At 50.1% G+C, this 26,818-nt stretch overlaps 10 protein-coding genes across 10 annotated transcripts; 9 read left to right on the plus strand and 1 right to left on the minus strand.

The window, feature by feature from the left end:
* Nucleotides 1-3,560: 3,560 nt before the first annotated feature.
* Nucleotides 3,561-3,862, plus strand: N7457_009068 (uncharacterized protein; the record flags this gene model as incomplete). The annotated part of the gene is made up of 2 exons (XM_057180111.1): nucleotides 3,561-3,589; nucleotides 3,649-3,862. 2 exons carry the CDS (start codon nucleotides 3,561-3,563, stop codon nucleotides 3,860-3,862), a joined length of 243 nt encoding a protein of 80 aa, XP_057028497.1.
* Nucleotides 3,863-4,027: 165 nt separating this feature from the next.
* N7457_009069 (alpha/beta fold hydrolase) lies at nucleotides 4,028-5,307 on the minus strand (the record flags this gene model as incomplete). Its single annotated transcript, XM_057180112.1, has 2 exons — nucleotides 4,028-4,838; nucleotides 4,901-5,307. 2 exons carry the CDS (start codon nucleotides 5,305-5,307, stop codon nucleotides 4,028-4,030), a joined length of 1,218 nt encoding a protein of 405 aa, XP_057028498.1.
* A 3,664-nt stretch (nucleotides 5,308-8,971) lies between these two features.
* N7457_009070 (glycoside hydrolase family 7 protein) lies at nucleotides 8,972-10,459 on the plus strand (the record flags this gene model as incomplete). The annotated part of the gene is made up of 4 exons (XM_057180113.1): nucleotides 8,972-9,037; nucleotides 9,075-9,188; nucleotides 9,247-9,630; nucleotides 9,695-10,459. 4 exons carry the CDS (start codon nucleotides 8,972-8,974, stop codon nucleotides 10,457-10,459), a joined length of 1,329 nt encoding a protein of 442 aa, XP_057028499.1.
* A 409-nt stretch (nucleotides 10,460-10,868) lies between these two features.
* Nucleotides 10,869-12,166, plus strand: N7457_009071 (WD40 repeat domain-containing protein; the record flags this gene model as incomplete). Its single annotated transcript, XM_057180114.1, has 2 exons — nucleotides 10,869-11,227; nucleotides 11,302-12,166. The coding sequence occupies 2 exons, from the start codon at nucleotides 10,869-10,871 to the stop codon at nucleotides 12,164-12,166; spliced, it is 1,224 nt and encodes a 407-aa protein (XP_057028500.1).
* A 1,242-nt stretch (nucleotides 12,167-13,408) lies between these two features.
* Nucleotides 13,409-14,545, plus strand: N7457_009072 (maleylacetate reductase; the record flags this gene model as incomplete). The annotated part of the gene is made up of 2 exons (XM_057180115.1): nucleotides 13,409-13,934; nucleotides 13,998-14,545. 2 exons carry the CDS (start codon nucleotides 13,409-13,411, stop codon nucleotides 14,543-14,545), a joined length of 1,074 nt encoding a protein of 357 aa, XP_057028501.1.
* Nucleotides 14,546-14,804: 259 nt separating this feature from the next.
* N7457_009073 (2-(3-amino-3-carboxypropyl)histidine synthase subunit 1/2) lies at nucleotides 14,805-16,505 on the plus strand (the record flags this gene model as incomplete). The annotated part of the gene is made up of 1 exon (XM_057180116.1): nucleotides 14,805-16,505. The coding sequence occupies one exon, from the start codon at nucleotides 14,805-14,807 to the stop codon at nucleotides 16,503-16,505; it is 1,701 nt and encodes a 566-aa protein (XP_057028502.1).
* A 557-nt stretch (nucleotides 16,506-17,062) lies between these two features.
* On the plus strand, nucleotides 17,063-19,707 carry N7457_009074 (uncharacterized protein; the record flags this gene model as incomplete). The annotated part of the gene is given in 2 exon segments (XM_057180117.1): nucleotides 17,063-19,233; nucleotides 19,251-19,707. The coding sequence occupies 2 exon segments, from the start codon at nucleotides 17,063-17,065 to the stop codon at nucleotides 19,705-19,707; spliced, it is 2,628 nt and encodes an 875-aa protein (XP_057028503.1).
* A 2,304-nt stretch (nucleotides 19,708-22,011) lies between these two features.
* Nucleotides 22,012-22,235, plus strand: N7457_009075 (uncharacterized protein; the record flags this gene model as incomplete). The annotated part of the gene is made up of 2 exons (XM_057180118.1): nucleotides 22,012-22,141; nucleotides 22,192-22,235. 2 exons carry the CDS (start codon nucleotides 22,012-22,014, stop codon nucleotides 22,233-22,235), a joined length of 174 nt encoding a protein of 57 aa, XP_057028504.1.
* Nucleotides 22,236-23,513: 1,278 nt separating this feature from the next.
* N7457_009076 (NudC domain-containing protein) lies at nucleotides 23,514-24,319 on the plus strand (the record flags this gene model as incomplete). The annotated part of the gene is made up of 3 exons (XM_057180119.1): nucleotides 23,514-23,759; nucleotides 23,860-24,181; nucleotides 24,288-24,319. The coding sequence occupies 3 exons, from the start codon at nucleotides 23,514-23,516 to the stop codon at nucleotides 24,317-24,319; spliced, it is 600 nt and encodes a 199-aa protein (XP_057028505.1).
* Nucleotides 24,320-24,907: 588 nt separating this feature from the next.
* On the plus strand, nucleotides 24,908-26,473 carry N7457_009077 (Zn(II)2Cys6 transcription factor domain-containing protein; the record flags this gene model as incomplete). The annotated part of the gene is made up of 3 exons (XM_057180120.1): nucleotides 24,908-25,120; nucleotides 25,176-25,547; nucleotides 25,649-26,473. The coding sequence occupies 3 exons, from the start codon at nucleotides 24,908-24,910 to the stop codon at nucleotides 26,471-26,473; spliced, it is 1,410 nt and encodes a 469-aa protein (XP_057028506.1).
* Nucleotides 26,474-26,818: the final 345 nt, after the last annotated feature.

Genomic DNA, 26,818 nt, shown 5'->3' on the forward strand with positions numbered 1-26,818 from the left:
TCCCCTTCCTGACCTGGAAACGCTTTTGCTCTCGCGTCCTTTACTACCATACTTCTCCTTTCGTGTTAAGCAATCCCATCGCAGTACAACTAGATACTTTAATGGCCCTAGATAGTAGCAATCTGCCCATCCTCTACCGCTTATCTGGGATGTTCTCTAGCATTGCTTTTTGTTCTGACAATCTTTGCCTGTTTATTGTCTGCACTGCACATTCCGGCCCCAATTCATGGTTGGATATAGCTAATATGTCTCAGTAGGAGAGCAGTAACTTGGGGGGGATGTACTCCACAGTAATTGCACCAACACGATTCGGCTGAAACTTCGGCCGAGGGACCTGACGAAACAACACATCTTATCCGCTCGTACACAACAGACGAGATGATCTAGACTCCGCATAATCGAGGGTCCCTGAAGTAATCCCAGCCGAGCAGGCCGAAGGTGTTCGGGCTACGATGTGATGTGGTGATAGTGACTGTCAACTCGAGAACCGCGATCATCACCTCCCCTCCTTTGTTTTTCGTTGCCCTTGAAACGAAGAAACTCGACAAGGGGGAGTCTCATATTTTTAGCATAAGCATAGTGAGTCCAAAGACATCACAGGGATGCGGCTGTGTTGCCCCCCTTGATTCGCATACTCAGCATTGTGACATTTCACGTCTATCCCAAAAGCGCACGTATTTGCCAAGCCCAAGCAATATTACGATCCTCATGACTATAAGCCATCAACTCCATGAGGCCTAGAACAGACCCGTCGGCCGAAGCATAACGAACCTTACGAGTACGAGTCCGATCCCGAGCAACACAGTCGCTCTATTGAACCCGGCTCGGGTGTCATACTCCATTTGGATGTGACGAGAGCCTGCAGCTCGATAAGATGGCTTGCCGACCGTTCGATAAAATAAAACCAGTCTGCATATATATGCGGCCTTCCGTTCCAACGCGTGGCAAAGGACTGAGGTTTCCAGCCAATATCCGCTATGTTTCGGATTTCGCCGGGGTCGCGTGGCATGGTTCTGACGGGGCAATCGGTTGCGATGGCTACATGATTGTAGCGTCTTTCGGCTTCTGCACCTCCGGCCGTGGTGGAGAAAGCCAAAGATTGGGTTGTGTTTCAGACTGAGGTCTTGCTGGAGTGGATAGTAAGGCACGTCAAAAACGTCTTGAAAGGCGATCACTGCCTCTTTGGGTGATCGTTTGGTCGGATTCTTCCTTCGGGAGTGCGTTTTGGGATGTGGCGCGTTGCTTTTTTGTGATAGGTATCGTCAAGGGGAGATTAAGCAACCCGCGTACGGAGTACTCCGTAGTTCATGTGGCCTGCAGGGGGACTCCGTATGGGTTCCGCGATTCTAAAAAAAGATTGATGGGTTCTCAGCCTTGGAGTTGCCTCAAGCCGAGATTGTTGCGGGTTGGCGATACGGACAGAGTACTCCGTATCTAATATCAGGTTGAAACGCCACTGGAACTATGTACGGAGTACGAACACCAGGTTAGCTCGTCCGAGACGAACTATGATCCGCTTTCGGCGTTTCTGTTCATGAAATGATCGACGCAGTGCTCCGTAGGCGGAGATTAGGTTGGAATTCCGCGCCGCCAGCTGCACCTTGCGTCTGCACACAGGGGACCTCGTTAAACATTACTCGCTTGGGGAGAATGAACGCTTTGGGAAAAGCAACCTTATTGTCTGAAACATCGATTTCCATATGGCTATTGTGGCTTAGGACTTGCAATGGCCAAGACCGAAAAAAAGAGAGACAAAACAGCTTTCAATAAGCATGTAGCTGCACCCTTCATTAGTGCACGCGGTACGGTCCACTGCCATTTGGGGTCCGCAAAGCCATCGACATTCGCATTTGCTCTTTTGGGAGCTTCGTTTCGAAAATGCTTCGTTTCCAGCCACACTAACACATCCGGTGATCCTCGTTCAAAACGCGTTGCCCTATTCTGTAGCGTGTTCGACGATGGACCCAAGTCTCGGTCGTCCTAGAAGGCAAAATGGAAATCATAATTGCTGATTCTCTTTTCTTTTTTTGTTTCCCTTTCTGAGATGTTCATGCCTCAATGACTCGTCACAATTAGCTTTGAGAGAGTAAATCCACGTGCCCCTTTTGCTAAGGCACGCTACGAGGTAGTCATTTGGAGGTTTCTGAAACAAGATAATTGCGCGTCGAGAGTCATTGGCTTCGTGGTGCAGGGCTCAAGCATTCCTGTGCGGGAGGTATGGCGGTGCAAATAACCTATAATCCAGTCAAGACGTGGCTGGTATGGAGCTGCAGCTCTCTCTTCAAGGCTCCGTGCCGAAATTGCCGGAAAGCATTGTACCGTTTGGCTTACCGTTGAGCGATCTGCAGGCTTAATGTCGAGAAGGGGAAATGAAGGAGACATGCTGCAGCCGCGCGTGGCCCGGGGAATGCAGCATCGTAAGCCGTTTTTTTTTTGTGCTGTTTTCTGCTTTCTTTTGACCTCCTAAAAGCTAAGCCCCTGCACCAATGCATGATGCTCCATGTGATCGACCACGTTGGCCCCCGAGATTGTTTCACCCCCAGAGGATTGTTTTGTAGTCATCCCACGCGAGGATGGGAGAATGCTAGGCATTGTGAAGCGCATTTGCCGCCAAGCACGATGAACCTTCCTAATTGATAGTCAGTTCGTTTCAAACAAGGTCTAGACTTGCCAAGCAATTACTCCTTTGGTCATTTTTAAGCGAAAATCGCGATTTCGTCCCTTGTTTGGGCCCCGTTGTGAGCAATACATTTGCGGAAGCCCGAATTGCTTTTATCTGGCCCCCCTCGCTTCATTCCACGGCACACAGACCAAAACTGGCTACGCCCAGACCTGAAACATGTGGTTTAGCCATGTGCCGAGGGGGAATGTTGTATTTACGCTCAGGATGATCGTGAAAGCGGGTCGCAGTCCGCGCATCATGCAGTTGGTACCTGCCTCCTGGCCCCAGCTTTCTGCAGCACAGCCAATGATGGCAGGCTTATCGCTTGTTTCGCATAGATAGGCTGAACGGTTATGTGCTTTCTTTTGATGCGGCCTCGAGTTGCCCACTACGTGAATTCCAGACCCAGCATGGTTCATGCAGATGAGAGTCAGCCTTGGCGAGCGTTGAGCAAAAGGGTCGAAATGCCGTCACAGGTTTATGGCAGGTGGATTTCAAGGCAGTCGATCCGAACTGAAGATCTTTCCCTCATTTCTGCTTTCGCTTACCTCGTACTGTCCCATGTGGGCCATAGGGGAAAGCTCAAGCTCGCGTGTCTGGATGCATAGGTATGCCGTTTCAATGCATTGCCTCAGACCTGCAGTGTATATATAGGAGTTCCCGCTCATCTAGATCCTGATCATTACCAAGCCATCAAGTTGTCGAATCATCGGGTCATCAATTTGTCTCATCACATATCGATCAAAGCCAAAGCTATACCCTGTTTATGAACATCCACTGTTACCCAACCCTTTTCCATTTCAGCTGCAACTGTCTTCCTCAGCAGACTACTTCACGCTTTGAGACACCTTTGAATCACCTAGAAGAGTCTTGTATTCGTTGTCAACTACCACATACAATGTCTATCCCAGAGCCGAGAACCACAAAGTGAGTGCATCTATTCTCAGACTAGAATCGCGGCCAATCAACTTACCGAAATCTCTCAGTGTGTCCAATGGCACCAGCAACACCCCTGTCAGCCAAGGCAACATCAGCCAACTCCCGGGAAACAATCGCAGCAGCGTCGACCGATTTGCACAAGCACCAGCCTCGGACGGCCCATACTTTGCCGGTGCGCGGATGTCAGACAGATCGGCACACATCAACGGGCTATCAAGTCAACTCGATGCCATGGACAAGATTATGAAAACCGAAAGGTAGAAAATGAGATCAAAAAAGAAAAACAAAAAACAAAAAAACAACTTCAAAAATGCTTCCCAACTTCTATGTATAGTGCATCTATCGAATGTAAGATAAACATCAATGAACGTGAGTATATCTCTAATCCTCCGTCTAGGATTGTAAAAACCCCATCAAGTCCCCGACTTAAAGTAATTCGAAAATGTATGATGCCACTTCCTCATACTCAGTACTAGGGAATTCATGTCCTGCTTCAAAGAACTTGAAGACAACATTGCCACCCAAAGCAGCCGTGGCATCTGGCACAATCTCACTCTTGACAATGATAGGATCAGTGTTGCCACATAGAATATGGACTTTGTTCTCCGAAGCCTTCTCCGCGTTTTTTGAAACACTGTTCTGCGCGGTTAGATACTCGCCCAGGCGTGTCCATGCGTTCCATTGGCGCTCTTTCAGGATTGGGCCATTACGCATGCTAGACATGAAAGCGTGGACAAATCCTGCGTGATTATTCACCTGCCACGCCACCACAGAAGGGACATTGATGTGAGGGTATGCCCGGGACAGAACCCGGCCTTCTGCCGCGCTTTGGGAGGGCATTTCCTCTGTGAGTGCATCCGATGCGTCGAGCTTGTGGTTCTTGGGCTTTGGAGTGACCAAGGGGCCTGCTTTCAGTCGGCGGCTAACCAGGTATCCCAGAATGTTTTCAGGCATAAGACCCTTGGAATAAAGCAGTCTGCTCTGGAAGCTGACCTGCGAGTCTCGGAGCAAACCGGAGGGGCCTAGGAGCACCACCGACGACAACATCTGAGGGAAATAAGACGCAAAGGCAGCGGCAATACCACCTCCGAGGGAATATCCAACAAGGCAGAATTTACCGGACTTCTCGCCTGTCCAGGAGATAGGCGATGATGTCAGAGCGAGCAAGATCTGGGTCGAGAAGAGACGATCATCTTGTGGAAGATCAGCAGGGCAGTCGGAATATCCTCTTCCGAATCTTTTTTTTGTTTGCGTCTTGTCAGTAAGGAATCACAGCTTCGTGTATTATGCAATACTTACAGGTCGAATAGCATCACACGGCAGCCGCGATCTGCCAGCGCATGGGCCACCCCGCCGAGGGCAATACACGGCGTAGTGATGCCGTGCACGAACAACACCTTTGGTCCATCTTCTGGGCCCCATTCATATACGCGGATCGACCCGTATGGGCTAGCGACATCACGCGCACCGGGTAGAACGTCGGTGGGGAGTGGCAGCTGACTATTCTCGGACTCGGAGATTCCGGGCAAGACTGTCAACCGAGGTGAGACGATAACATTTTCTAGTCCTTCGTTTCGAGGAAATAGCGATCGAGCGAGCAGGCCCAGTGTGAAAGAAGCTCCGGTCACGGCTAATAGAGGAATCTGGGTCCGATTGTTCGAGAAGGACTCGGAGAGGAAATCCACGGTTTGGTTATACAGAGCCATGGTTGCAGCCAAGGGATAGGCAGCCAAGGGATGGTTTACCCTGGACCGATGGACTTTGAGTCTGCGAAGAGTGTAATTATGGAGATTGACTAGTTATTATGGCTTGAGATGAATAAATGGAAGGCTCGGTGGGTTGAGAAAGAAAGAGAGCTGGAAAGCAGTGTGCAGTTAAGAGGTAGTGCTCCAGGGCTGAAGACCGAGGCACGCCTAACTCCATGTGTCCGATAAGATTAGATAAGATAAGGACCAACATTGCCGCCCCAGAGATGCAATGTAGAATGAGCAAACAGTCTAACAATTTACATCCTTTCTCTGTTCTTCAGAAGCTATTTCCTACTGTGGAAATACCCAAAGCTGTGGAGCGTATTACAAAGTGTTAGTCCTTTTTCTCACTACTGGGGCTATATTGCTCAAGTGCTTTATCCTTCTTTCTCCATTAGGGACCCGTCAATCTCCGTTTCTTACTGCATGTACTCGAGAAGCCACTTGATTCAGGCCCGCTCCACTTCTCAGCAATATTTCCGCTGCTTTCACTGGAGATGGAGCAAATTCAAGTGCATCACACAGAAAGGAATGGCATGGCTCTCTATGAGAAATTGCATGTTAATATCAGCATGCGGGAAAGGAAGTTTCTTATACGCTCGGCGCCACTCCTTTCAGCGGTTTATTTCATCATCCAGTAGAGGCCTGACCGGGAGTTTGTTTTGCTGTAGCAGTATTGACGTGGCTCCTATTTTTTCGCCCATTCCACTACAGCTTGGAATCAGACAGAAACAGGTAGTCTTCAATATCGTGATGACCCTCCAATGCCGCCAAGTAGCTAGTGAGCATCTGCCCTGGGTATCGTGTGACAGCTGTTTTACGCCTCAGGCGACAAGTGCCCGAGTCAAAGAAAAATGACCTTCACGTTCTGCTAGAGCAAGAGGGCTTATGCGGTTAGAATTTCGGTAATTGATGTCGACGCCCAGGTCAAGAAGATGTTCCACAGTTTTGATATTTCCGTTCATTCCCGCATAGTTGATTGGTTTCCGTATCTCCTAAGTGAGCTGAATATCTCAAGCGAATTCGGGTCATCTGAATGGAGCAGGCGAGATATTGAGACTCACATTGAATGTTTGCCCCAGCATTTAGGAGATGCTGCCCAGTGGGCTGGATGGGCCAAGTACTGGCTAAGCATACTCTGAGAGTAGTTGGATATCTGAATCCGCGCCTCTATTCCTAATAACTTACGCTACATTCTCTCCCAAGGGTGAGATACTTAAGCAGGAGCCCTCGCTCGAAAACCACGCCCAGAGCCTAAGATTCGCATTTACGTAGAAACATACATCCAAATATATTTTTCCTAAATCATTTCCTTTCTCTATCCATGTACACAGGTTTTTCTCCTACTAGACAACCACGCTTCTGGCTCTATAATTCTTTTTTTTTTCTTTTTTCTTTTTTTTGCTTTCGGGGTATATCCATCAACCGCCGATATTTTTTTCCTTTCAACTAACTTTACTTTGCAACAAAATCAATGCATTTAGGTACCTTATTAGAATCTCATTATATCGCTCAATAAACTTGGCCCTCCGACGCTGCAGCGCTTGCTCTAATCGGCGGCATCGGTCTTTCCTCCGCTTTAATATAAACATTCAGCCTAAAGCGACCAGAGAACTCCACTCATCCAATTCGGCCCTGAAGGCATTCTATCCTATAACTGGAAATGATCGACATTTTCCCTTGACAAAATCCTCGTCATCCTTGAAGATTCATGTACTCCGGATATTGTTTTCTGCATTAGCTTGTCCCAGGGCGTATTAGCGCTCATGTCCGATGACCGTCAACTTGGAGTAGCATGACACATACGGTTGTATGTCAGACAACTTGATCCACTCTACTATGAAGTGAAGACATAGCTTAGGCGCTGTCGACTGCCCAAATAATTCCCCGTTTCTCTTGGCTCGTATACTGACTGCGGTTTACCGTGACGGATTTGGAAATCTGCATTTCGCACAGTTATAGGACAAGCTGTACGGAGTACGCTTGGAACAGATGTAACCTTAGACTATTGGTCTCTCTGCAAAATTTCCGGATACTACTATTACCGCAGGCAGCAAAGTTGAGAACGATTGAGTGGCCAGCAAACACATGTTAACAAGCACAAGCGGGATCGCCATGCGGAGATCTTAGTTTTCATTATTTTGCTCACGCCTGGCTACTCAAAACACACCTTGAATGTGTTTAGTTCGATCATGTTTTACCCCTACGAAAATGCATTCGGCCACATTGTGTAGGCGTTGAGGTTGGGACTTCCTATTCGCGCAATAGGCCGTGGTCCAATCCGGCAATAGATCCCTGAAACGCCGGGTTTTGCATGTGGCCAGGGTGTAGTATGTCGCTTTTTCAAAATCCCGGATTTTACTGCACCCCGCAGTGGAATCAAAATGTGTTAGCCAAGACTCGGGGTATGTCCTTCATATTATCTTCGAACCCCCAATGCTGCAGATGTTATTTTTCCGTCCAATGAGTGGCGCCAAGTCTTCGCACATCACAACTTGGCGCCATTGAGCTGTTATGGTGAGCGTCTATCCCATTTTGAACAGGAGAATGTTCTGGAAAAAGGATGGGCAGCTGTTAGTTGGAGACTTGAGTTGATGTTCCATCACACCTAGGTAGTGTTAAGAAAGTGAATCCTTTAGATACGTTATAGAGCTCAGCTAGGGATCATCACTTGTTCTCCGCGGTTTATGGCAAATCGCTCTAGGTATTGGCATATATCACACCAGACGTTCTATATTCATTCAAGCAATAAGTTAACACCGCGTGCTATGCCCTCGTTGAGGGACTTTCTCTTTGTCACTGAACCCCAATATTACCGAAAGGGGCCTGGTTTCGCATTGAAACGGTCTATTCCCGAAACGTCTGCAGAACAACTCCCCGCGGCTTGACGCCTCGCGTACCCGGACTGCACAAAAGCGCCCTCGGCGGTTTGGTGTCAGTGGAGGAGCGCCGTGGCGGCCATACTATCTAGCGGCGTCCTTGGCGACCTTCAACCCCACAAACACCGCAAGAGTCTCATGATCCTGGCATAATCCTATTGCATTCCCCAGCCAATATCGGCTGTGATCATATCTAGGTAAAAGATCGACAGGCAACATACCTCAAATGACCTCGCTCCGTGGCTGCAACTCCGTGCACAGTTAAGCTTCCAGAAGATTACATGGCAATCGACAGAACTGGATCGGGGGATTCTCCGTTCTCACGGATATTGAAACGATCTAACCCTGTCTATCCAGCCCCGTCTTGGTCAGGGTCCTGATGAGACATCTGACAACAGTCGTCTAGCGGTGATCATTCCCTTCTTGGTTCAGGCGCTGAGCCCATACTCAAACTAACGTACAACACCAGAAGTCATTCAGTTGTAGTATGAAATTTGGCACATGAAATGATGGTTTTGGACTCTCTGCCCATTCCAATTTGGCAACGGCCTCACGGTCCGCAACGCCGGTCATGATGTGCAAGATCCACATGGCCGAGCCCTGTACGGCAATAACTTAGAGCAATTATCAGTGGAAGAAGACATATAAAGCTCCCCTCCCACCCCCAAAGTTTTCTCTGTTCATCAACTGCAGGCTAAGAAGACAAGACAACGTTCCAATCCAACTATTCTGCTTCGCAAGCAATGTATCAACGCGCGCTCCTTCTCTCCGCATTGGCGGCGGCAGCTCGTGCCCAGCAAGCTGGCACGGTGACAGCTGAGACACAACCCCCCTTTGACTTGGCAGAAGTGTACTGCTCCAGGCAGTTGCACTGATGTCAAGGGATCTGTTGTCATTGACTCCAACTGGCGTTGGCTTCACTCCGTCGACGGTTACACCAACTGCTACACTGGCAACGAGGTAAGAAATCCTGCATCGAGGAATTGAACGGCCATAGTGACTAAGGTTTTGAAAACAGTGGGATGCGACACTCTGTCCCGATGACGAGACCTGTGCCAAAAACTGTGCTCTGGACGGCGCCGACTATGCCGGCACTTACGGTGCTACCACCAACGGCAACGCCCTCACTCTGAAATTCGTCACCGGTGCCAATGTTGGTTCTCGTCTGTTCCTGATGGAGGACGACAGTACCTATCAGATGTTCAAGCTGCTCAACCAGGAGTTCACCTTCGATGTGGATAACTCCGAGCTGCCTTGCGGACTCAACGGAGCCTTGTACTTCGTTTCCATGGATGCCGACGGTGGTTTGGCCAAGTACCCTAACAACAAGGCCGGTGCCAAGTACGGAACTGGCTACTGTGATTCTCAGTGCCCTCGGGATCTGAAGTTCATCAACGGCCAGGTGAGTCTTTATGCTGGATAGTTCGATTCATCCCTTGAATCATAATGGCTAACATGTGAAACAGGCCAACGTGGAGGATTGGAAGCCATCTGATAACGACAAGAACGCCGGTGTTGGCGGCCACGGATCTTGCTGCGCTGAGATGGATATCTGGGAAGCCAACAGCATTTCCACCGCTTTCACCCCCCACCCTTGCGACAGCCCTGAACAAACTATGTGCGAGGGCGATGCCTGCGGCGGAACTTACTCCAGCACTCGCTACGCAGGCACCTGCGACCCCGATGGATGTGACTTCAACTCCTTCCGCATGGGCAACGAGAGCTTCTACGGGCCTGGCAAGATCGTCGACAGCAACTCCAAGGTCACTGTGGTCACTCAATTTATCACCGATGATGGCACCGACAGCGGTACTCTTAGCGAGATCAGGCGTATCTACGTGCAGAATGGAAAGGTCATCGCCAACTCCGCCTCGGATGTCAGCGGTGTCACTGGAAACTCCATCAACACTGAGTTCTGCGACGCCCAGAAGACTGCGTTCGGCGATGAGGATGTCTTCGCAAAGCGTGGTGGTCTTGCTGGCATGGGCGAGGGTCTGGAGCAGGGCATGGTTCTCGTCATGAGCTTGTGGGCTGATCACTATGCCAACATGCTCTGGTTGGACAGCGAGGCTTACCCCATTGATGCTTCTCCTTCTCAGCCCGGTGTTGCTCGCGGCACATGCGCCACTGACTCCGGTGACCCAGCTACTCTCGAGTCTCAGTCAGGCTCGGCCACTGTGACCTACTCGAACATTAAGGTCGGCCCCATTGGCTCCACCTACTCTTCTTAAAGAGTCAAAATAACGGGTACTTGCTGGGCTTAGCTACACCTGGATGGCCAGTTTCCGAGATGCATGAATCCTTGGGCTAGTGGCAGCGAATGCTCCTTTTCGGAGGAAAGTTGTGATACATTTGGTTTCTTTTGACACAAGTAGTGATCTGTATTCTTGATTTTTATTTGTCTGTGTTAGAATCAGAGTGAGAAATTGATGTCATTTGTCGATTTGAACTTACTTGACCCAGTGTAGAAGGCGGTCGGTAGATCATCGGATTGGCAGAAAAAAACGGCCGGCTCTGGAGCTCCAGCTTTTACATTGATTCTTTTGCTTCAATTGGTTTCAATTCACACAAATTTGATTTGCTCCTAGGCTCATTAGAGCCTTTGTTTCTTTGTGGTAAATCTTGCTGCAATCCGCAACCATGCTCGACACAGTCTGCACGCTTCCGCTTTCCTCGGACCTGTTCGCTCAGGCTATCCACCCCGAGGAGCCGGTAGTCTCTGTCGGTTTGGCCTCGGGTCACGTTCAGACATTCCGATTGCCTTTTGTAGAAGCTGAGGATGATGACGACGGTGCTTCGAACTCCTCTGCCCGCAACGGGAAGGGCCATATTGACACAATGTGGAGAACTCGACGACACAAGGGTAGTTGCCGTACCCTAGGGTTCAGTACTGATGGCAAAACGCTCTACTCGGCTGGTACAGACGGTATGGTGAAGGCTGCAAGCACCGAGACTGGCCAGGTACAAAACAAGATTGCAATTCCGCTTGAGAAGAACGGGTAAGAAAGCTCTGTTGAATATATCAATCATTTGCGATTCCGAGCTGACTTGGCCCTCCTCTGGGTTTCTATAGTTCTATCGATGCGCCAACCATGATTCATGCTCTTTCTCCTCAGACTCTTCTCCTCGGTACTGACTCGAGCGCTCTGCACCTATACGATCTCCGCATCCCGTACTCAAAGGTATCCGCGCGCCCTGAGCAGTCGCATCACCCCCACGACGACTACATTTCCTCTCTTACCCCTCTGCCCGCTTCCAACACTAGTACTTCGGGCTTCAGCAAGCAATGGGTTACAACTGGTGGCACTACCCTGGCCGTGACAGATCTGCGGAGGGGCGTTCTGGTCCGCAGCGAGAACCAGGAAGAAGAATTGGTGAGCTCCGTCTATATGGGTGGTTTACCAAATAGCGGAACCAGCCGAGGTGAAAAGGTCATCGTTGGTGGAGCCAGCGGTATTCTCACTCTTTGGGAGAAGGGTGCGTGGGACGACCAGGATGAGCGGATCTACGTCGACCGCAGTGCCGATGGTGGTGATTCCATTGAGGCATTGGCTGTTGCTCCCGACTACTTGGGCAAGATCATCGTTGCAGGTCTTGGAAGCGGCAAAGTGAAGTTTGTGCGCGTCGGTGGCAACCAGGTTGTTTCTGAGGTTGTGCACGATGAGATCGATGGCGTTGTTGGCCTGGGCTTTGATGTCGAGGGCCGCATGGTCTCCGGCGGTGGTCAAACCGTCAAGGTCTGGCACGAAGCTGCGGACAATGTCGGTGATGGATCTGGCGACGAAGACATGATGGATGATAGCGATGATGATCAGGATTCGGATGACAGTGATGCGAAACCTCGCGAGGACCCGAAGGACCGTAAGAAGCGCAAGAAGTCCAAGGGCAAGGGCTTCAGCGGTGGTCAGCATGTTATGGCTTTCCACGACTTGGACTAATGTCTCAATACCCATTGTCTGATACCCACATCTGCAGATCAATTTCTTCGGCCCAAGAACCAGGGGAAAAAATAGTGTACATAGCGCCGGTGTTATGGGTTTCAAGGAGAAAATCAAATGAACAATATCTTTATATCCACCTAAGAAGAATTTCAGTTGACGTTCAGAGAGTCTCGGTCGCCTGAATCCGAGTAAAGGAGGATCAGATAACTTCAGCCACCTCTTCCATCCCAACATGATGCTCGACTCCATCATCGGGTTGTTTCAGGACTAAATCATCAGGATGATCTAGACAACGACGGCCTATCTCAAAGCATTCTAAGCAAACAAGAAAATCATCACAGGTCTTGCGGCAATATCGAGAGGTCTCTTCAGGAGCGGATCGTATGCATACATCACACCATGCAGAAGAGTCTCCCAAAGGGACTACATTTGTCATATATTTCATTCGAGAAGTAGCTGCCAAGTATCCAGGACTTCATATCCCGTTGTGTCTCAGCTTTCAAATTGATCAGCCAAGCATATATAACCAGGACCAATTGATATACCGACCTTCAATCTTGCCCTCCATTCTGGTTATGATGTCTCTGAGATGGGTGATATAACTCTCGTCATTGACTGCGTATCTCAACCGTTGAAGTTAGATTGTACCGGGAATATGGTAGTAGAATGACGGGCCACCGAGTCTTTCCCACCCAGACGGTATATTAGTTGGCACTGAATTGCACAATTCCTCCACTAGGGATCCAAACTGTTCGACCTGGGCGACTCTTTTTGCCTTATGTCCAAGCACCCAGCGAAGCTTTCCCCGTTTGGGTTCACGACCGGCAGTTGGGTGGGCATTTCTTTTCGCAGGGGCATTCTGTTTATCGTGGACGGCATCTGCTTCATGTGGGAAGGTGTCTTCATTAGCAATGTCTCTTATGGCCGACAGGTAAATGGGGTGCCCTTAGGCCACGCGGATATCTCCGAACACGGGCAATACAAGAATACATGCCGCGCACATCGAGATGCGCATGGCATGAGAATACCTACGTATGCCTCACATATGCAGACATTGACAAGCTGGGAATAGAATGCAGACCAAAACGCAGGTCCAATGACTTGGAGAATCACCGGCGTACAGTTGCCGGTAAGACCCCACGACCCCACGGGAAGCCATGACGCTGATCGGATGTGGTGGGGTGTGGGGAATAAACTATAAGATCGCAGAGCTCGCTCTCTAATGGATTCCAAAACAAAATGGATACATTCGAGTATAACCCCAACCCTGGCCGCGTCGTCTTTGGCAGTGGCACACTGCAGAAACTCCCCGATGAGATCGCCCGCCTACAGGTGAAGGCCCCGTTGGTGCTCTCAACGCCCCAGCAGGTCAACCAGGCTGAGAAGGTCAAGGGAGTACTCAATGGTCAAATCGCTGGTATTTTCAGTGAGGCGACTATGCATACTCCCACACATGTCACAGATAAGGCTCTTGAATATGCTAAGGCCCAGGGTGCTGACTCGATCATCTCTATTGGAGGTGGAAGCACCATCGGTCTCGGCAAGGCAATCAGCATTCGCACTGGCCTGCCGCATATCTGTATTCCGACCACATATGCCGGTAGCGAAATGACACCGATTCTCGGGGAGACTGCCGACGGATTGAAGAAGACTCGCTCGGATCCTAAGATCTTGCCCGGCACAGTTATTTACGATGTGGACCTCACAATGACCCTACCGGCGGCTATGAGTGCCACGAGTGGTGTCAACGCCATTGCCCATGCCGGTAAGTATACTCAATCTGTTCATATCCATTTCCTGTACAATTTTCTGACACCTTCCTCTATAGTCGAGGCTTTGTACGCGCGCAACACCAACCCAATCATCAATATGATGGCCCTTGAGGGAACACGGGCCCTTGCATCCTCCCTTCCCGAGATTGTAGAGAACCCATCTTCGCAATCCGCCCGTTCTAAGGCTCTCTATGGTGCCTGGCTCTGCGGTACCTGTCTGGGCAGCGTGGGCATGTCGATCCACCATAAGCTGTGCCACACGCTGGGAGGCAGCTTCAACCTCCCTCATGCAGAAACCCACACTGCTGTTCTCCCGCATGCGATCTCTTATAATGCACCTAACATCCCCGAGGCCATGAAGCAGTTGGCCGACGTCCTGCCTGACAGCAATGGCGACGCAATCCATGGCCTTAACGTTCTCTTGTCTAAGCTCAAGGTCAAACGCGGTGTGAAGGACTTCGGGATGAAGGAGGAGGATATTGATAAAGCGGCTGATATTGCGCTGTCCAATGCTTATTGGAATCCTCGTCCCATTGAGCGAGCGCCAATCGGCGAATTGCTTCGCAGAGTTTGGGCAGGAGAGCCGGCACGGGCGGACCTGTAGATTTCCCTTGATTTATACGTCGACATGATCAAATACATGAATGGCACTATGTGTTGGAATTATTGAAATCTATTTTCAGAACTCATCTTCGGTCATCAGGAAGTTGTTTTGTAGTTTGTCTGCCAATGGGCTCTGGTGCATTTCCCGTTATCGATGGCGGGGTGAAGTGGGGGTTCCTTTTTTTTCTCCAAAAACTTTTTAGTGATTTCCCATCTTTCTTGGCTGAACACCACACCTCCCATTCTCAATTATTTACAAGATGGGGACTGAAATGAAGTCAGCCCCTGTGCTGTCGACTGCTGATGATCGCATCCTCGAAGAAACTACCCCCGTGGCATCGCGCGACTCCGCCGCTCCGCTGTCAGACGATGAACTTTCCATTACTTACGATATCGAGCGCACGTTGAAGGAAATTCGCCAAGCACGGTACAAGCGCATCGCTCTCCAGTTCCCGGATGACATGCTTCCCGATGCCCCGAGGGTATTCCAATTGCTCAGCCGGGGCCTGGAACGCGAGGAACCCAGCACACAGCCCTCGACCCAGACCGATGCTAGCAGCGCCGACGCCAGCCTCGCTCATGCCGTATCCGGGCTTCAGGTGGAAGACAGAACGGGACAATGCTCGCCTCGGTTGACAATTTTGGCTGATACATCTTACGGGACTTGCTGTGTCGACGAGGTGGCGGCCGAGCATGTGGACGCAGATGTGGTTGTGCATTATGGGAGGTCATGTCTGTCGCCAACCGCACGGCTCCCAGTGATCTATGTTTTCACGCATAAGCACCTTCCTTTGGAGCCTGTAGTACGAGCTTTCAAGGCGACTTATCCCGACCCAGCTACCAAGGTGGTCATTGCAGCGGACGTTACCTACGCGGACCACGTTCCTACAGTTTATACCCGCTTGGTTGAAGAGGGATACAGCAACCTATATGCCACAGAGGTTGTTCACGATCCCTCATCGTCAATTCCCAATCGCACAGTCCCCGAGTCGGTTCAACAGGCGCCTGAGACGCTGTCCGACTGGCAACTGTTTCACATCTCGGATCCGCCAACCGCTCTCATGATGACCCTTGCATCCCGCGTTTCCGCGATCCATATCTATCCCACCGATGACCTATCAAATGAAGACATCAAGCCATTGCCTGCGTCTACTGCTGCGGTTTTGCGACGCCGCTATGGCACGCTTGCCTCTTTGACGACCGTACCTATCTGGGGCATTCTTATCAACACACTGAGTGTCAAGAATTATCTGCATATTGTGGAGCATGTCAAAGAGCGGATTGCCGCAGCAGGCAAGAAGAGCTACATGTTTGTGGTTGGTAAATTGAATGCTGCCAAGGTAGCCAATTTCAGTGAGATTGGTGGTTGGGTGGTCATTGGCTGCTGGGAAAGCTCTTTGGTGGACAGCAAGGACTTCTGGAAGCCAGTTATCACCCCTTTCGAATTGGAGCTGGCTTTGAAAGACGACGCAGACCGGGTGTGGACAGGAGCGTGGCAGAGTGACTTCCAGGCAGTTCTCGACGCACCAGCGCAGGAAGTCAATGAGAATAGCGATGACCAGGAGATATCCAATGGCGCAACCATGTCCGATGAGGACGACATGTCAGAACCCGAGTCGGCACCCCCCGAGTTTGACTTCCGCACCGGTCGATACGTCTCAAACTCCCGTCCGATGCGAGAACCCGCGCCTCGCGCTTCCCAGGTGGATGCGTCATCGACCAGCGGGCCATCCGCTGCTAGGGCGTTGGCGCGACGAGCCAAGGGCGATTTGGCTATGATTGGCGGTGCCGTTTCACCAGGAGCAGAATTTTTGCGGTCGCAACGGACATGGAAGGGTCTGGGAAGCGACTTTGATATTCGCTATGATGACGAAGATTCAGAGGACAGCACCTTGGTCAAAGAAGGGCGCAAGGGTATTGCGAGGGGCTACACTGTAGGCGATGCAACCGACAAACATTAGTCCACATGGTCATAGAGACCATTGGCAATAGACCTAGCGATCAATGCATTTTATTTTCCTTTGCAGAACAAAATCCATTAAGCGCGCAGATCATCAAATCCGGGGGTTTGGCCTCCATCACATGACGCTCTTTCTCCTAACGGGCGCATCCGGATATCACCTTGTCTGGAGCTCCTTTTTGCTCTTCCTTTTCTCTCTTTTCATTTTTCTACTTTGATTTCTAAAGGGTTACAGGGGCATAGGGTTTGTGTTCTTCTTTGCTTTCCCTCTCTTTGGGGATTTCGTCTTTTCCCCTCCTTTTATACCCCTCCCTTTCCCTCGCTCCCCCTTCAGATACCCCAATTCGTCAGCCCTTGCGACCCCATCTTATCAATTATCGACCGTTTACCTTTGATGGCCTTGCATGGTGGCTTATCTCTGAGCGTATTTGCCTCCTCGTTTGCTTCTTCAGGTTGTCTTATCATGTGCCGCGTCTCTGACTGCCGAGCTCGCGACCTCGCGTCATCTCGACATTCGACCTAAGAAACGAAATATTTGTTCATCGCCCTAGACTCATGATGGATTTCGGTCTTGAAACCATGGCCGGGGCCAAGGTTGCTGGTGAGGATCCAACATCCCACCCGGTGTTGCTGGAGAATGCCTCACAACGCTCTGTCGCCCTAGAAGAACAGATACTCTCAACCTTTGAGCGAGTGATAACAACAAATGCACCCATATTTGAGTCTCTTCTGCTTCAGATCCCGACGGATACCATCATAAAGTTGTACCACACTTCAAATTACCTCCGTACGTTCCTGCGATCATATCCGACCGCATGGAAGTCACTCTCGTTTCGCCTACCGTTTCCTTCGGGCACTCTACCAAACCCTCAAACCAACGACCCGAACGTTCCTGAAATCGTTCCCGCACGTCAATCCCGACCTTACGCTCTGGACATGTTCCTGATGAATGTTGTGATTCCCTTCAGTGGGTGTTTGAAGAGCCTGGAACTGGATAACACAGCGATTTCTGGCGAAAACCTGACCTCGACCGTGTTGCATTCACGTCGTGAGACGCTGGAACACCTCTCTGTTCGGGGTTGCAAGAATGTCTCTCTGAAATATCACATCGTCCCTTTCCTGACCATGTTTGCGCTCCAATGTGACATCGATATCGGAGGTAATACCGACAACTATCCTGGAATGAAACGACTTGCCCTGAAGAGTCTATATGCCTACCGATGTCGCCATCATCGGAGACGCCCCTATCTCTCTGCTTCACTAATGCGGAAAGACGCTGATGCGGAGTCGACTCACGAACTTGTCAATATCTGTCACAAACTAGGAATTTGGACTGATACCGCTTGGTGTACTACACCTGCCGGTAGATGCGCCCGCAGGGCTGGTTATGTCAAATCAAGATTCCCACATGGGGCGGGGTCGCCAGAAGTTTGGGTGGTTTTCGATCGACTGTGGAGATCTAAAAACTGGATCGGTCCAGCCGATTCTGAGATTTCTTCATCGCGCATATGTGATGGTAAGCTGTGGGAGAATCGCGATACCGGATGCTATGGCGAGGCGCTGGGAACTGGCGAGGGCATTGACTGGGGTGAAGGCAAAATGACACCTTCCCATCTCCGCCAAAGTCATACCCAATTTATCGATAGGATTCGCTGTGATAATTGTCTCGATGATATCTCAGAGCGGTGTGAACATTGCAGTGTCTTGATGCACTGCGTCGGATGTCGTAAGACACTATGTGCGAGCTGCGCCCACGAACGACCGTATCTCTACAGAACGCCGCCATCTTCATCCGAAGGCAACCAGGCTGCATCGGGCTCCTTCTGGTGGGCACCTGGGGCCACTCACTCCCCAGGCTCAATGCAGGACCCTATGGATCTTCTAGGAGATCCCAATCAACCCCAAACTACAGCGATGGATCCGCTCCCCATACTCAATTTTCACTGGTGCTGCACCAAGCCTGACCTCTCTGGTGGGGGTGGAATCAGTATCGGACCTCGTAATCGAGAGGTGGACCAGGTTCGGGCCGTACCTTTGCCTCGAGGTCAAGGCTGGGAGGACCTAGAGTACACCGTCAGTGAATGGAGCAAGACATTCCCGAAGTATGCATATGGTGATCCGAGTAAGCCGGACTACTCGCTTCAGACGGGTCATCTGGCGATGATGAAGTGGCTGCTAGGACCGCCTAATCGGCAAGTCTCACCATGCCCGCGCAACCTGTGTCAAGGATGTTATGATTCCCCACAGTGGAAGGTGCACTGCAAAAGCTGCTCAAAGCCTCTCTGTATTGAGCATGACCTCCGTGGGCTTCGCTTACGGATCTGCGGCTATCGAGATCTTGAGACGGAAAAGCAGACCATTCAAAACCGATTCGCTGTGGACTTGTCGGATTCTCTCGCCTCTAGTCAACTTCTTGAATATGACCTGCCATTCAGAAGCCAACACCCCCTTAATGCGACAAATAAAAGCCTCATTGATGATTCACGGCAACATAGTATGGATGAGGAAAATACGCCCGAGTCACACCCCAGTGATCAATCGGCTCTACTTTCCTTCTTCTCCAATCAACCAACTCGATCTTTTTCGGCCCCGGCGTCTGACCATTCTTCCCCCCTCCATCGTCATCTTCCTCCACCTTCTTTGATTCGCCGACTTTCGAGCCCCTACGATGGCAAGGTTGTCAATCCTTCTTCTGTCCTCCATCTGATCCTATCACGGGAATCAGGGATGTAAGAGGCAGTATCAGGGACCCACGCCCCAGATGCCCCAGTTCTCTCCGAGAATGCACGGGCTGCAAGGTATATGTGTGCGCGGACTGCATTGAGACGCACCCACCTTGCAAATGCTCGTATTGCGAGGAAAACTACTTGTGCCCTAATTGCATGGCGGACCGCCCGCGTGACAGTTTGTGTCACCGTAATCAAGAGGCACAGGCGCAGCAGCGTGAGCGCAAATGGAAAAAGGATATGCAAGCGCTTGAGGCCATCCTAGAGCTCAAAGTGGCCAATGAGCTGGCCGAGTTTGCAGGCGAGTTCTTTGATCTCGTAGAGCAGCCCAATCGTCTCCCCTCCAATGGTTTCCCGTCAGCAACTACGGATGACGACATCGCCGATCTTTACGAAGGTGACCTCGCAGCAGCGGAAATCTCCGCCTCGTACTTTGAGCCTGATGACATTGACTGGTTCCTCGAAGACTCTCACTAGTTCGAGGCGCTGCTCACCGTCTCGAATTCGTACTTTTGTGATGACGAAGGTCTTCGTTATTGTTTCTTTGTTCCAGTTTCTTCAGCGATCTCATATCATGGCGTCATAGTGGAAGTCATCTATTTTTATTTATGGGCATCTTCCAAGGGCATTTACCTCATTGGGATGAATATCGTGGCATTCTAATTCGGCGTTATATCAAGCGAAATGGATCGGCACATCATGTACACCTTCTCTCTGCTTCTGCCCCTCGACCCCTCCCCTTTACAAGTAGGCTGGGGATGCAGATGGGGCATTGCAGTTACACCATCTGCGCGGTGGCTCCTTGAGAGCTGCCTACCGCACTGATGACATTAGCTGGCCAACGGATGCAGGCACCGATGCTAGCTTTTATGATTTGTTATCTTTACTCTCGTTTCTGCTTTTTCAGGCTCAAAGGCCCGATGCGACTATGGATGAATGTGACAAGCTGAGTGGAACTTTGTACTGCACTGGTTGACCATGTCGTAGGGGGTGCATGTGGCTTTTCCCAAAAACCCAGCTGCTATTCTTACTTCCTTTTATTCCACTGAGTACTCCGTACTTCATCCTTGCTAGCTTAGGCCAATGATCATATGTCCCTTGGGCCAATTCCTCATTGAACACCCCGGTCATCCCACGGCTGTATAAACAACGCCACACCTAAGCGGCCCGGACAGCCCACGATAACCAGTAAGAACTCACCACATGCGTCATAGCAATCCAATATACTTCCCGATGGGCAGGCGTACACCGTGTGCATAGTGAGAGATCATCCGTCCACGGCGGAAAATCCGCCTTGGGAGCAAAATGCACCCGGGCAAATGAGCAGCCCCCGCGACCCGATCCCCGAACCCAACGTCTGAAGAATACCCAACACTGAAGGAAGCCCAACACTGAAGAAAGCCCTGGCGCCAACTAGTGGTTTCATCATCCGACGTGAGCAAAGCACCTACGTGTCGGGATCCAGATGGATCAAATGATGCGGTCAAGGCCAACGGCCGTGGCACTAGTGATGTAGGTATGCAAACCACGTGGGATTCTCGAATAGCCACAAAATTTACGGCTCTGCACGTCCCGGGGCTCTTCTCGGCGGTGAATCCCCCCTCTGGGCCAATAGGGTGTCGGGGATAGTGTTGGGCTCTATTCTGAGAACAATAAGACTGGTCCGTGTGGTTTTGACGCCTTGTCATTTCATGTGCGATTTATTTTTTATTTTTTATTATTTTTTTTGTTTTTTTCGATTTCTTCCCTGTCAACCTAGGTACCAATGCTTCGACAACATTAAACCACGTATACGGAGTAATGAAACTAAACATAGGCCAAATACGGAGTGCTCCGTGGTTGCATATGTACATAGGTGGACTTCTATAGATCTCAGTTCGAAGTATCAACTCGGGTGGATCGGACGATCATTGCTTTTCCCCGGTGCGCCCCCTTTTTTTTTTTGGCGGGTGCCTCATTTTAGCCCTTTTTGCTTCCAAATGCTACGTATCAAGCGTCCCCCTTATTTCCTTTTCACCAGTGGCCTCCAAGATATCAGATCGGCTGGTGCGGATGTAGTCCCCATCGGTCCCCGATTGGGTGCGGGACTACCTCGGTAGGCTGGAAGCCATCCTATTAGCCCGGGGAAGGGGCCTAGGGTATATATGGAATGGTGGCGACTAAAAATTAACAAGTACCATACGCTAGGTCCCGTTCCTATGGAGTTCTGACATCACCCCAGTCCATAAGTCAATTTGGTCCTACTCCATACCTCTAAACTTTGTCCAAGGGGGTAAGACAAGGGGAAAAAATCCCACAAAAAAAAAAAAAAAAGAGAATGGAGGGTGACACTGGCTTGAACCCGTCCCGAAGCGCCAATGAGATACGTTAGATACTAATTCCTTCATCTCTTTTACCCGGGTTTGGCGCAAGGTGTAGTCCGTCGACTTCAAGGGAGATGTCGGTGAACGCGGTCCTCGATAGACGCGTGACCGGTCTGTTTTTGAAAGCAAACATCTGCCGGGGATTTATTGTGGATTTCTTTTGGGAATTTTGTGATTTACGGGTATTTCTATTTCGATCCAAGCAAAAAGAAAAAAGAAAAAAAAAAAGAGCAGGGTCTCCCGGGATTTAATTTAATTTAGTGGCCGTTCTCATATAAAAGCCTTTGCTATCGCACATCTCCCATTCCGGCTTGACACACAGTTCCTGACTTGAACCCTTTGACCTCGGAGAACTATATTCCTCTGCACCCCTTTCTCACTGCCACTTTTGAGATTTGAGATCTCACCGATCTTCACCATGGATAAAGTCAAAACCACCAAAGACACCCAGGAGAAGAAGGAGAGCCAACCTATGAACGTCGAGGAGTACCAGAAGAAATGGGACCAGATGCTTCAAGACACGGCCAAGCAGATCGACAAGATTCGAGGTGAGTTTTTCTCTGACATATGCAGAAGACAGAACTGACAGCTATCATAGAGAATGAGCTAGCGAGAAAGTCAAACCAAAACTCGCAGCGTTGATCAACGCCTTTTTTTTTCTTTTTGTTTTTTCTCCTTTTTTTCCCTTTTTTTTTCCTGTTGACATCACCTAAGCAAGTTAAGGAGTTTGGGAGCTGATATTTGGGTGTTTGTTTTTTATCTTTGGCTTTTCTTGAATGCATCAACTGGCTGTTGAGGGCCATGAGATTACAAGTGTTCTTTGGGGAGTTGATTATACCTGGAAGTTGGACTTCAGCCATTCGCTTTTTTTTTTGTTTGTTACCAGGTAACATATGCATGAGAATACACAATGTTCATACCATCGACCTACGGAGTACACTCTACTTACTCGCCATACACGTCGGATCTGGGAATTCCCGGCGAGAGAACCTCGAGTGGGGAGTACTTGCCTTGTGGGCACCTGTTTTGGCTCACATCCAACACCTGCAGGGCCTATCAATTCCAATCCGAATGGGCCTATGCATGTCATGGCTGCAGCTAACGACTTGGTCGCTGAAGCATCCCTGTAGGTCGTCCCAAACCGGCAGGAGACATCCTGACCTGACACACTTAGCCCCCTTGACATCGTCGCCCACCATGCCACCGTGATCCTGAGCGGTGTGCTTCTGGGAGCAATGCTTGCGTCTGTCACTGCTCGCCTGGGCTGGCTACGCCACCATATCTATTTGAACGATTGGTCGACCTGATGTTCCCGCTGGGATTCCAGCTATTTTTCATCCTGCTGCCTATGTGGTTCATGCTTGCATACCCTTATTCTTTTCGCTTCGCTGGTAGGCATCGAGCAGCGGCGTTGAGACAGTTGGACTGGCCTGATTAGAATTAATATTGGACCCCGCTGCCCTGCTTTATGAACTACTGGAATCTCATCTCCACCCGACTCCGGATAACAGAGCCATTGTTGAGACGATCACCGTGAAAATCGCCGTCCAAATGGCCACAGACACTCCTGGGTAAGGTGATCTAGCGGTGGACCAAGCTTTCCCTTGCGAGTCTAACATGTCTACTCCGTACGGAGGGGTGCTAGCCGTGTTTCATGTTCTGTATTTAAATGCACGAGTCTCAAATAGGCACACAAGTCCATTGTATCCTTGTCCGAGATGTCGCGGTGTAGAATCAAACCATACCTACGGAGTAGACGATTAGGGTTGGCGGCAAAAGCGCCAATGGACAAAAGGCAAGGTCTCCACATTTTCCTCTCGGAGCTCTTGCTTGGCTTTCAACTGCGAGATTACAGAGACCTACACCGTTACACTCATACCTCCCTAGCTCTACCGCTGCCTCTCTGACGTGCTGTCCACAATGTCGGCCGATCTTGATCGAGACCCTTCCCCCGCCGACCTAGCCGAACGCGAACGCGAGAACAAGGAGCGCAAGGCCCGCGAGGATGCAGAGCAGGCTCAGCTCCCCTACAAGTGGACACAGACCATTCGTGATGTCGATGTGACAGCACCAATCCCCGGCAATCTCAAGGGTCGCGATTTGGACGTGCTGTTGACCAAGAACAAAATCCGTGTTGCGATCAAGGGCCAGGAACCCCTCATTGAGGTATGTCTACCCACTACTCAGTTAGCCCCAGGAACCCTGCAAACACTGGACCAGACACATCAACTCAGGCGGTAGCTAATGAATCCATTTTCCTATTTAGGGCGACCTCCCCCACCCCATCCTTGTTGACGAGTCTTCGTGGACTCTCGAAACCACCCCCACCCCGCCCGGAAAGGAAATCAACATCCACCTCGACAAGGTGAACAAGGTCGAGTGGTGGCCTCATGTCGTGACTACCGCACCCAAGATCGATGTCACCAAGATCACGCCAGAGAACTCCAGCTTGGGTGATCTGGATGGCCCAACTCGCGCCATGGTCGAAAAGATGATGTATGATCAGCGACAGAAGGAGATGGGTGGCCCGAGCAGCGACGAGCAGCGCAAAATGGAGCTGCTGAAGAAGTTCCAGGCTGAGCATCCCGGTAAGTTACCATATCCATTTCATCCCCCCTTGCTAGTTACTTCACTGATCGCTCTCTGAGCATTCCTGCTTTCGTTTTTATATGTTGCTAACGTGCGAACTCACAGAGATGGATTTCTCCAACGCAAAGATGGGTTAAACTCACTATAAGCAATGACCACACTTCGTCTCTATGCAAAACAAAAAAAAATCAATTCTCCATGTATGAAGTATGAGTTATGCGCATCAGTGAGGATGAACTTCAATGAATGATGAATTACAGGGCGTTCCCCAACTCCGATCTCCAACCCCTGATACAGGCTCTCGGTTTATATATTCCTGAAAGTAAACTCTTCTGATCGGTCTACTGGTCAACATCTTGTGGTTTCTCTCGTCGTGCTGCCAAGCGAGGAATACGAGAGTTGCCTCATTGGGCATAGCGCCTTCTGGCCGGAAGATGATGTCGGGCATCTTTCCCTTCGCCTCCCCCGTATTCGCGGCCACCTATTCGTCTATTCGGATAGTTCTCATGGATTGGTCTGATTAAACTTCACAAGGTGCAGTCCCGCAGATTTGAGCCTCCATGCAATGCATTGCGCCTTCTCATCCGCAGACAATATCACAGTCCAATATCTCGACGCCTTGAAACACCCGAGAGAAAGTTGACCCGTATACCTTCCGACGTACATCTGATATAATAGATAATCACTCATAAGATTCCCAGTTCGAATCTATACTCCGGGTATCAATGGACAAGATGCAGCCTAAAACCCAGACCCAGATTCCAAACTCGTCTAAACCCATACAGGGACAGAAGATGGTCTTCCGGATTCCAAACTATCGACCGAAGCATGTCCTATCACAGGGGTTCGAGGCATCATCTGAACATGTCTATCACTCCCGTCGCTCTCATCGAAAATCCCGCGCGGGCTGCGTGAACTGTAAGAAACGAAGAATCAAGGTACTTCGAACCCCCGCATGCAGATCAAGGGCACATGTTCTAATGATCGACCAAGTGTGATGAATCGAAACCTATTTGCATTCGATGCCAGAAACATGGCGTTGAATGTGACTACTCTGGCCGGTTACCCCGGCCCCAAAAGACCACGAATATCGTTTCCCAGTTCATCAAAACCAACCCCGAGTTGATGGCGATCAATTCCTTGGCATCTTCGATGTCTCTGATAATGGTTTCGGACAAGTTGAGCGAATTGCTACGACCACCCTCCCCAACTGGTACCCCATTACCAAAATTACTCACAGACGCCTCGGCGTCAACCCGTACTATAGAAGCATTGCATCATTTCCATACAGGCCCAGCCTTTTCAACAGAAGGCCAAACCAACGTCCGCATAGTAATGGGCAAAATGGTCGAACTTGCATTCGAAGTAAGCCTATTATCTCCATTTACCCTTTATTCGCCATATCCCCACAAAAGCCCCATCCCATAGTATAATCCCACACCACCTGACTTAATAACCAACCCCAGACCCCATTCCTCATGCACGCCATAATAGCCGCAGCAACAAGCCACCTCTGCACCCTCCTCCCAGACAACAAAGACTACCGCCTCGCCGAAGCCTACCACTGGCAACAAACAATAACCCAATATGCAACCGAAGTCTCCACAAACATCACCCGCCAAAACATGGACAAGCTATACTCCACCTGCATGATGATCAGCATGCACTCCTTCCTCCAAGAAACCTTCAACCCGCGCTCCTCCTTCGTCTTCTCCTCCACCCCAACAGCACTAACCTGGCTCCGCATCCAAACAGGCCTGCGCTACCTCCTCGAGCGCACAATCTCCTGGCTCCCGCAGAGCATGTGGTGGACGGTCTTCATGGAGTCGCGAGCCCCAACAGTCGACTTTGAAGACAAGCGGCCTGGTCGCGTGGGCCTTGATCTGGAGTTGGCGGATCTTTGTGGGATTACGGAGGATTCGACTATTGAGTCGAATCCGTATCTTTGGCCATTGCGTATGCTTATGGGGTTGTTGCCGCTTGAGCGGGGGACGGTCAGTTTTCAGACTTATAATACTTGGATGGGGAGGCTGGAGACTCCGTTCTATGATTGTTTGGATAGGAAGGAGGCGCCTGCGCTGGTTTTGTTGGCTTGGTGGTTGGGGCTTATGTGTTCGGTTGAGGAGTGGTGGGTTGAGGTGAGGGTTCGCTCGGAGTGTACGGCTATCTGTATGTTTCTTGAGAGGAGTTGTGATCCGCTTGTTTTGAAACTGTTCGGGTTTCCGGCGTCGTGTTGTGGGTATTTGCTCGTGCATGAGCAGGAACGAGGTAGGGTTCTTGAGTTGAATTGATGTCAGATCGAAATTAGCTATGGTATATGTATCATTGGATTGGAATGTTCACAGTATATATTTATATTCGAGTTTGTAATATGGGTGACGTTATATATCTGCCAGGATGTATGTAGGCTGCTTTCGACAGGATGCCTTCTTCCATCCAACGCTATTATATGCATTTCACGCTGTGCTGTTGATATGCAGGTCAATATTAAGTATCCAAATCTATCCCAAAATGATGCGCTTTTTTTTGCACCAAGTCCCAGTCGTGTCATAAGAATTCAATCCATCGTCGCGTCGTGTGCAAAGAAACAGAACCCAGAGCAAAGTAAGTAAAATATAAGAGAGCAATGCAGCAAT

This window comes from Penicillium paradoxum (assembly GCF_028828445.1).
Source record: "Penicillium paradoxum strain IBT 22861 chromosome Unknown utg000007l_segment0_segment0, whole genome shotgun sequence".
NCBI classification, from domain to species: Eukaryota; Fungi; Ascomycota; class Eurotiomycetes; order Eurotiales; family Aspergillaceae; genus Penicillium; species Penicillium paradoxum.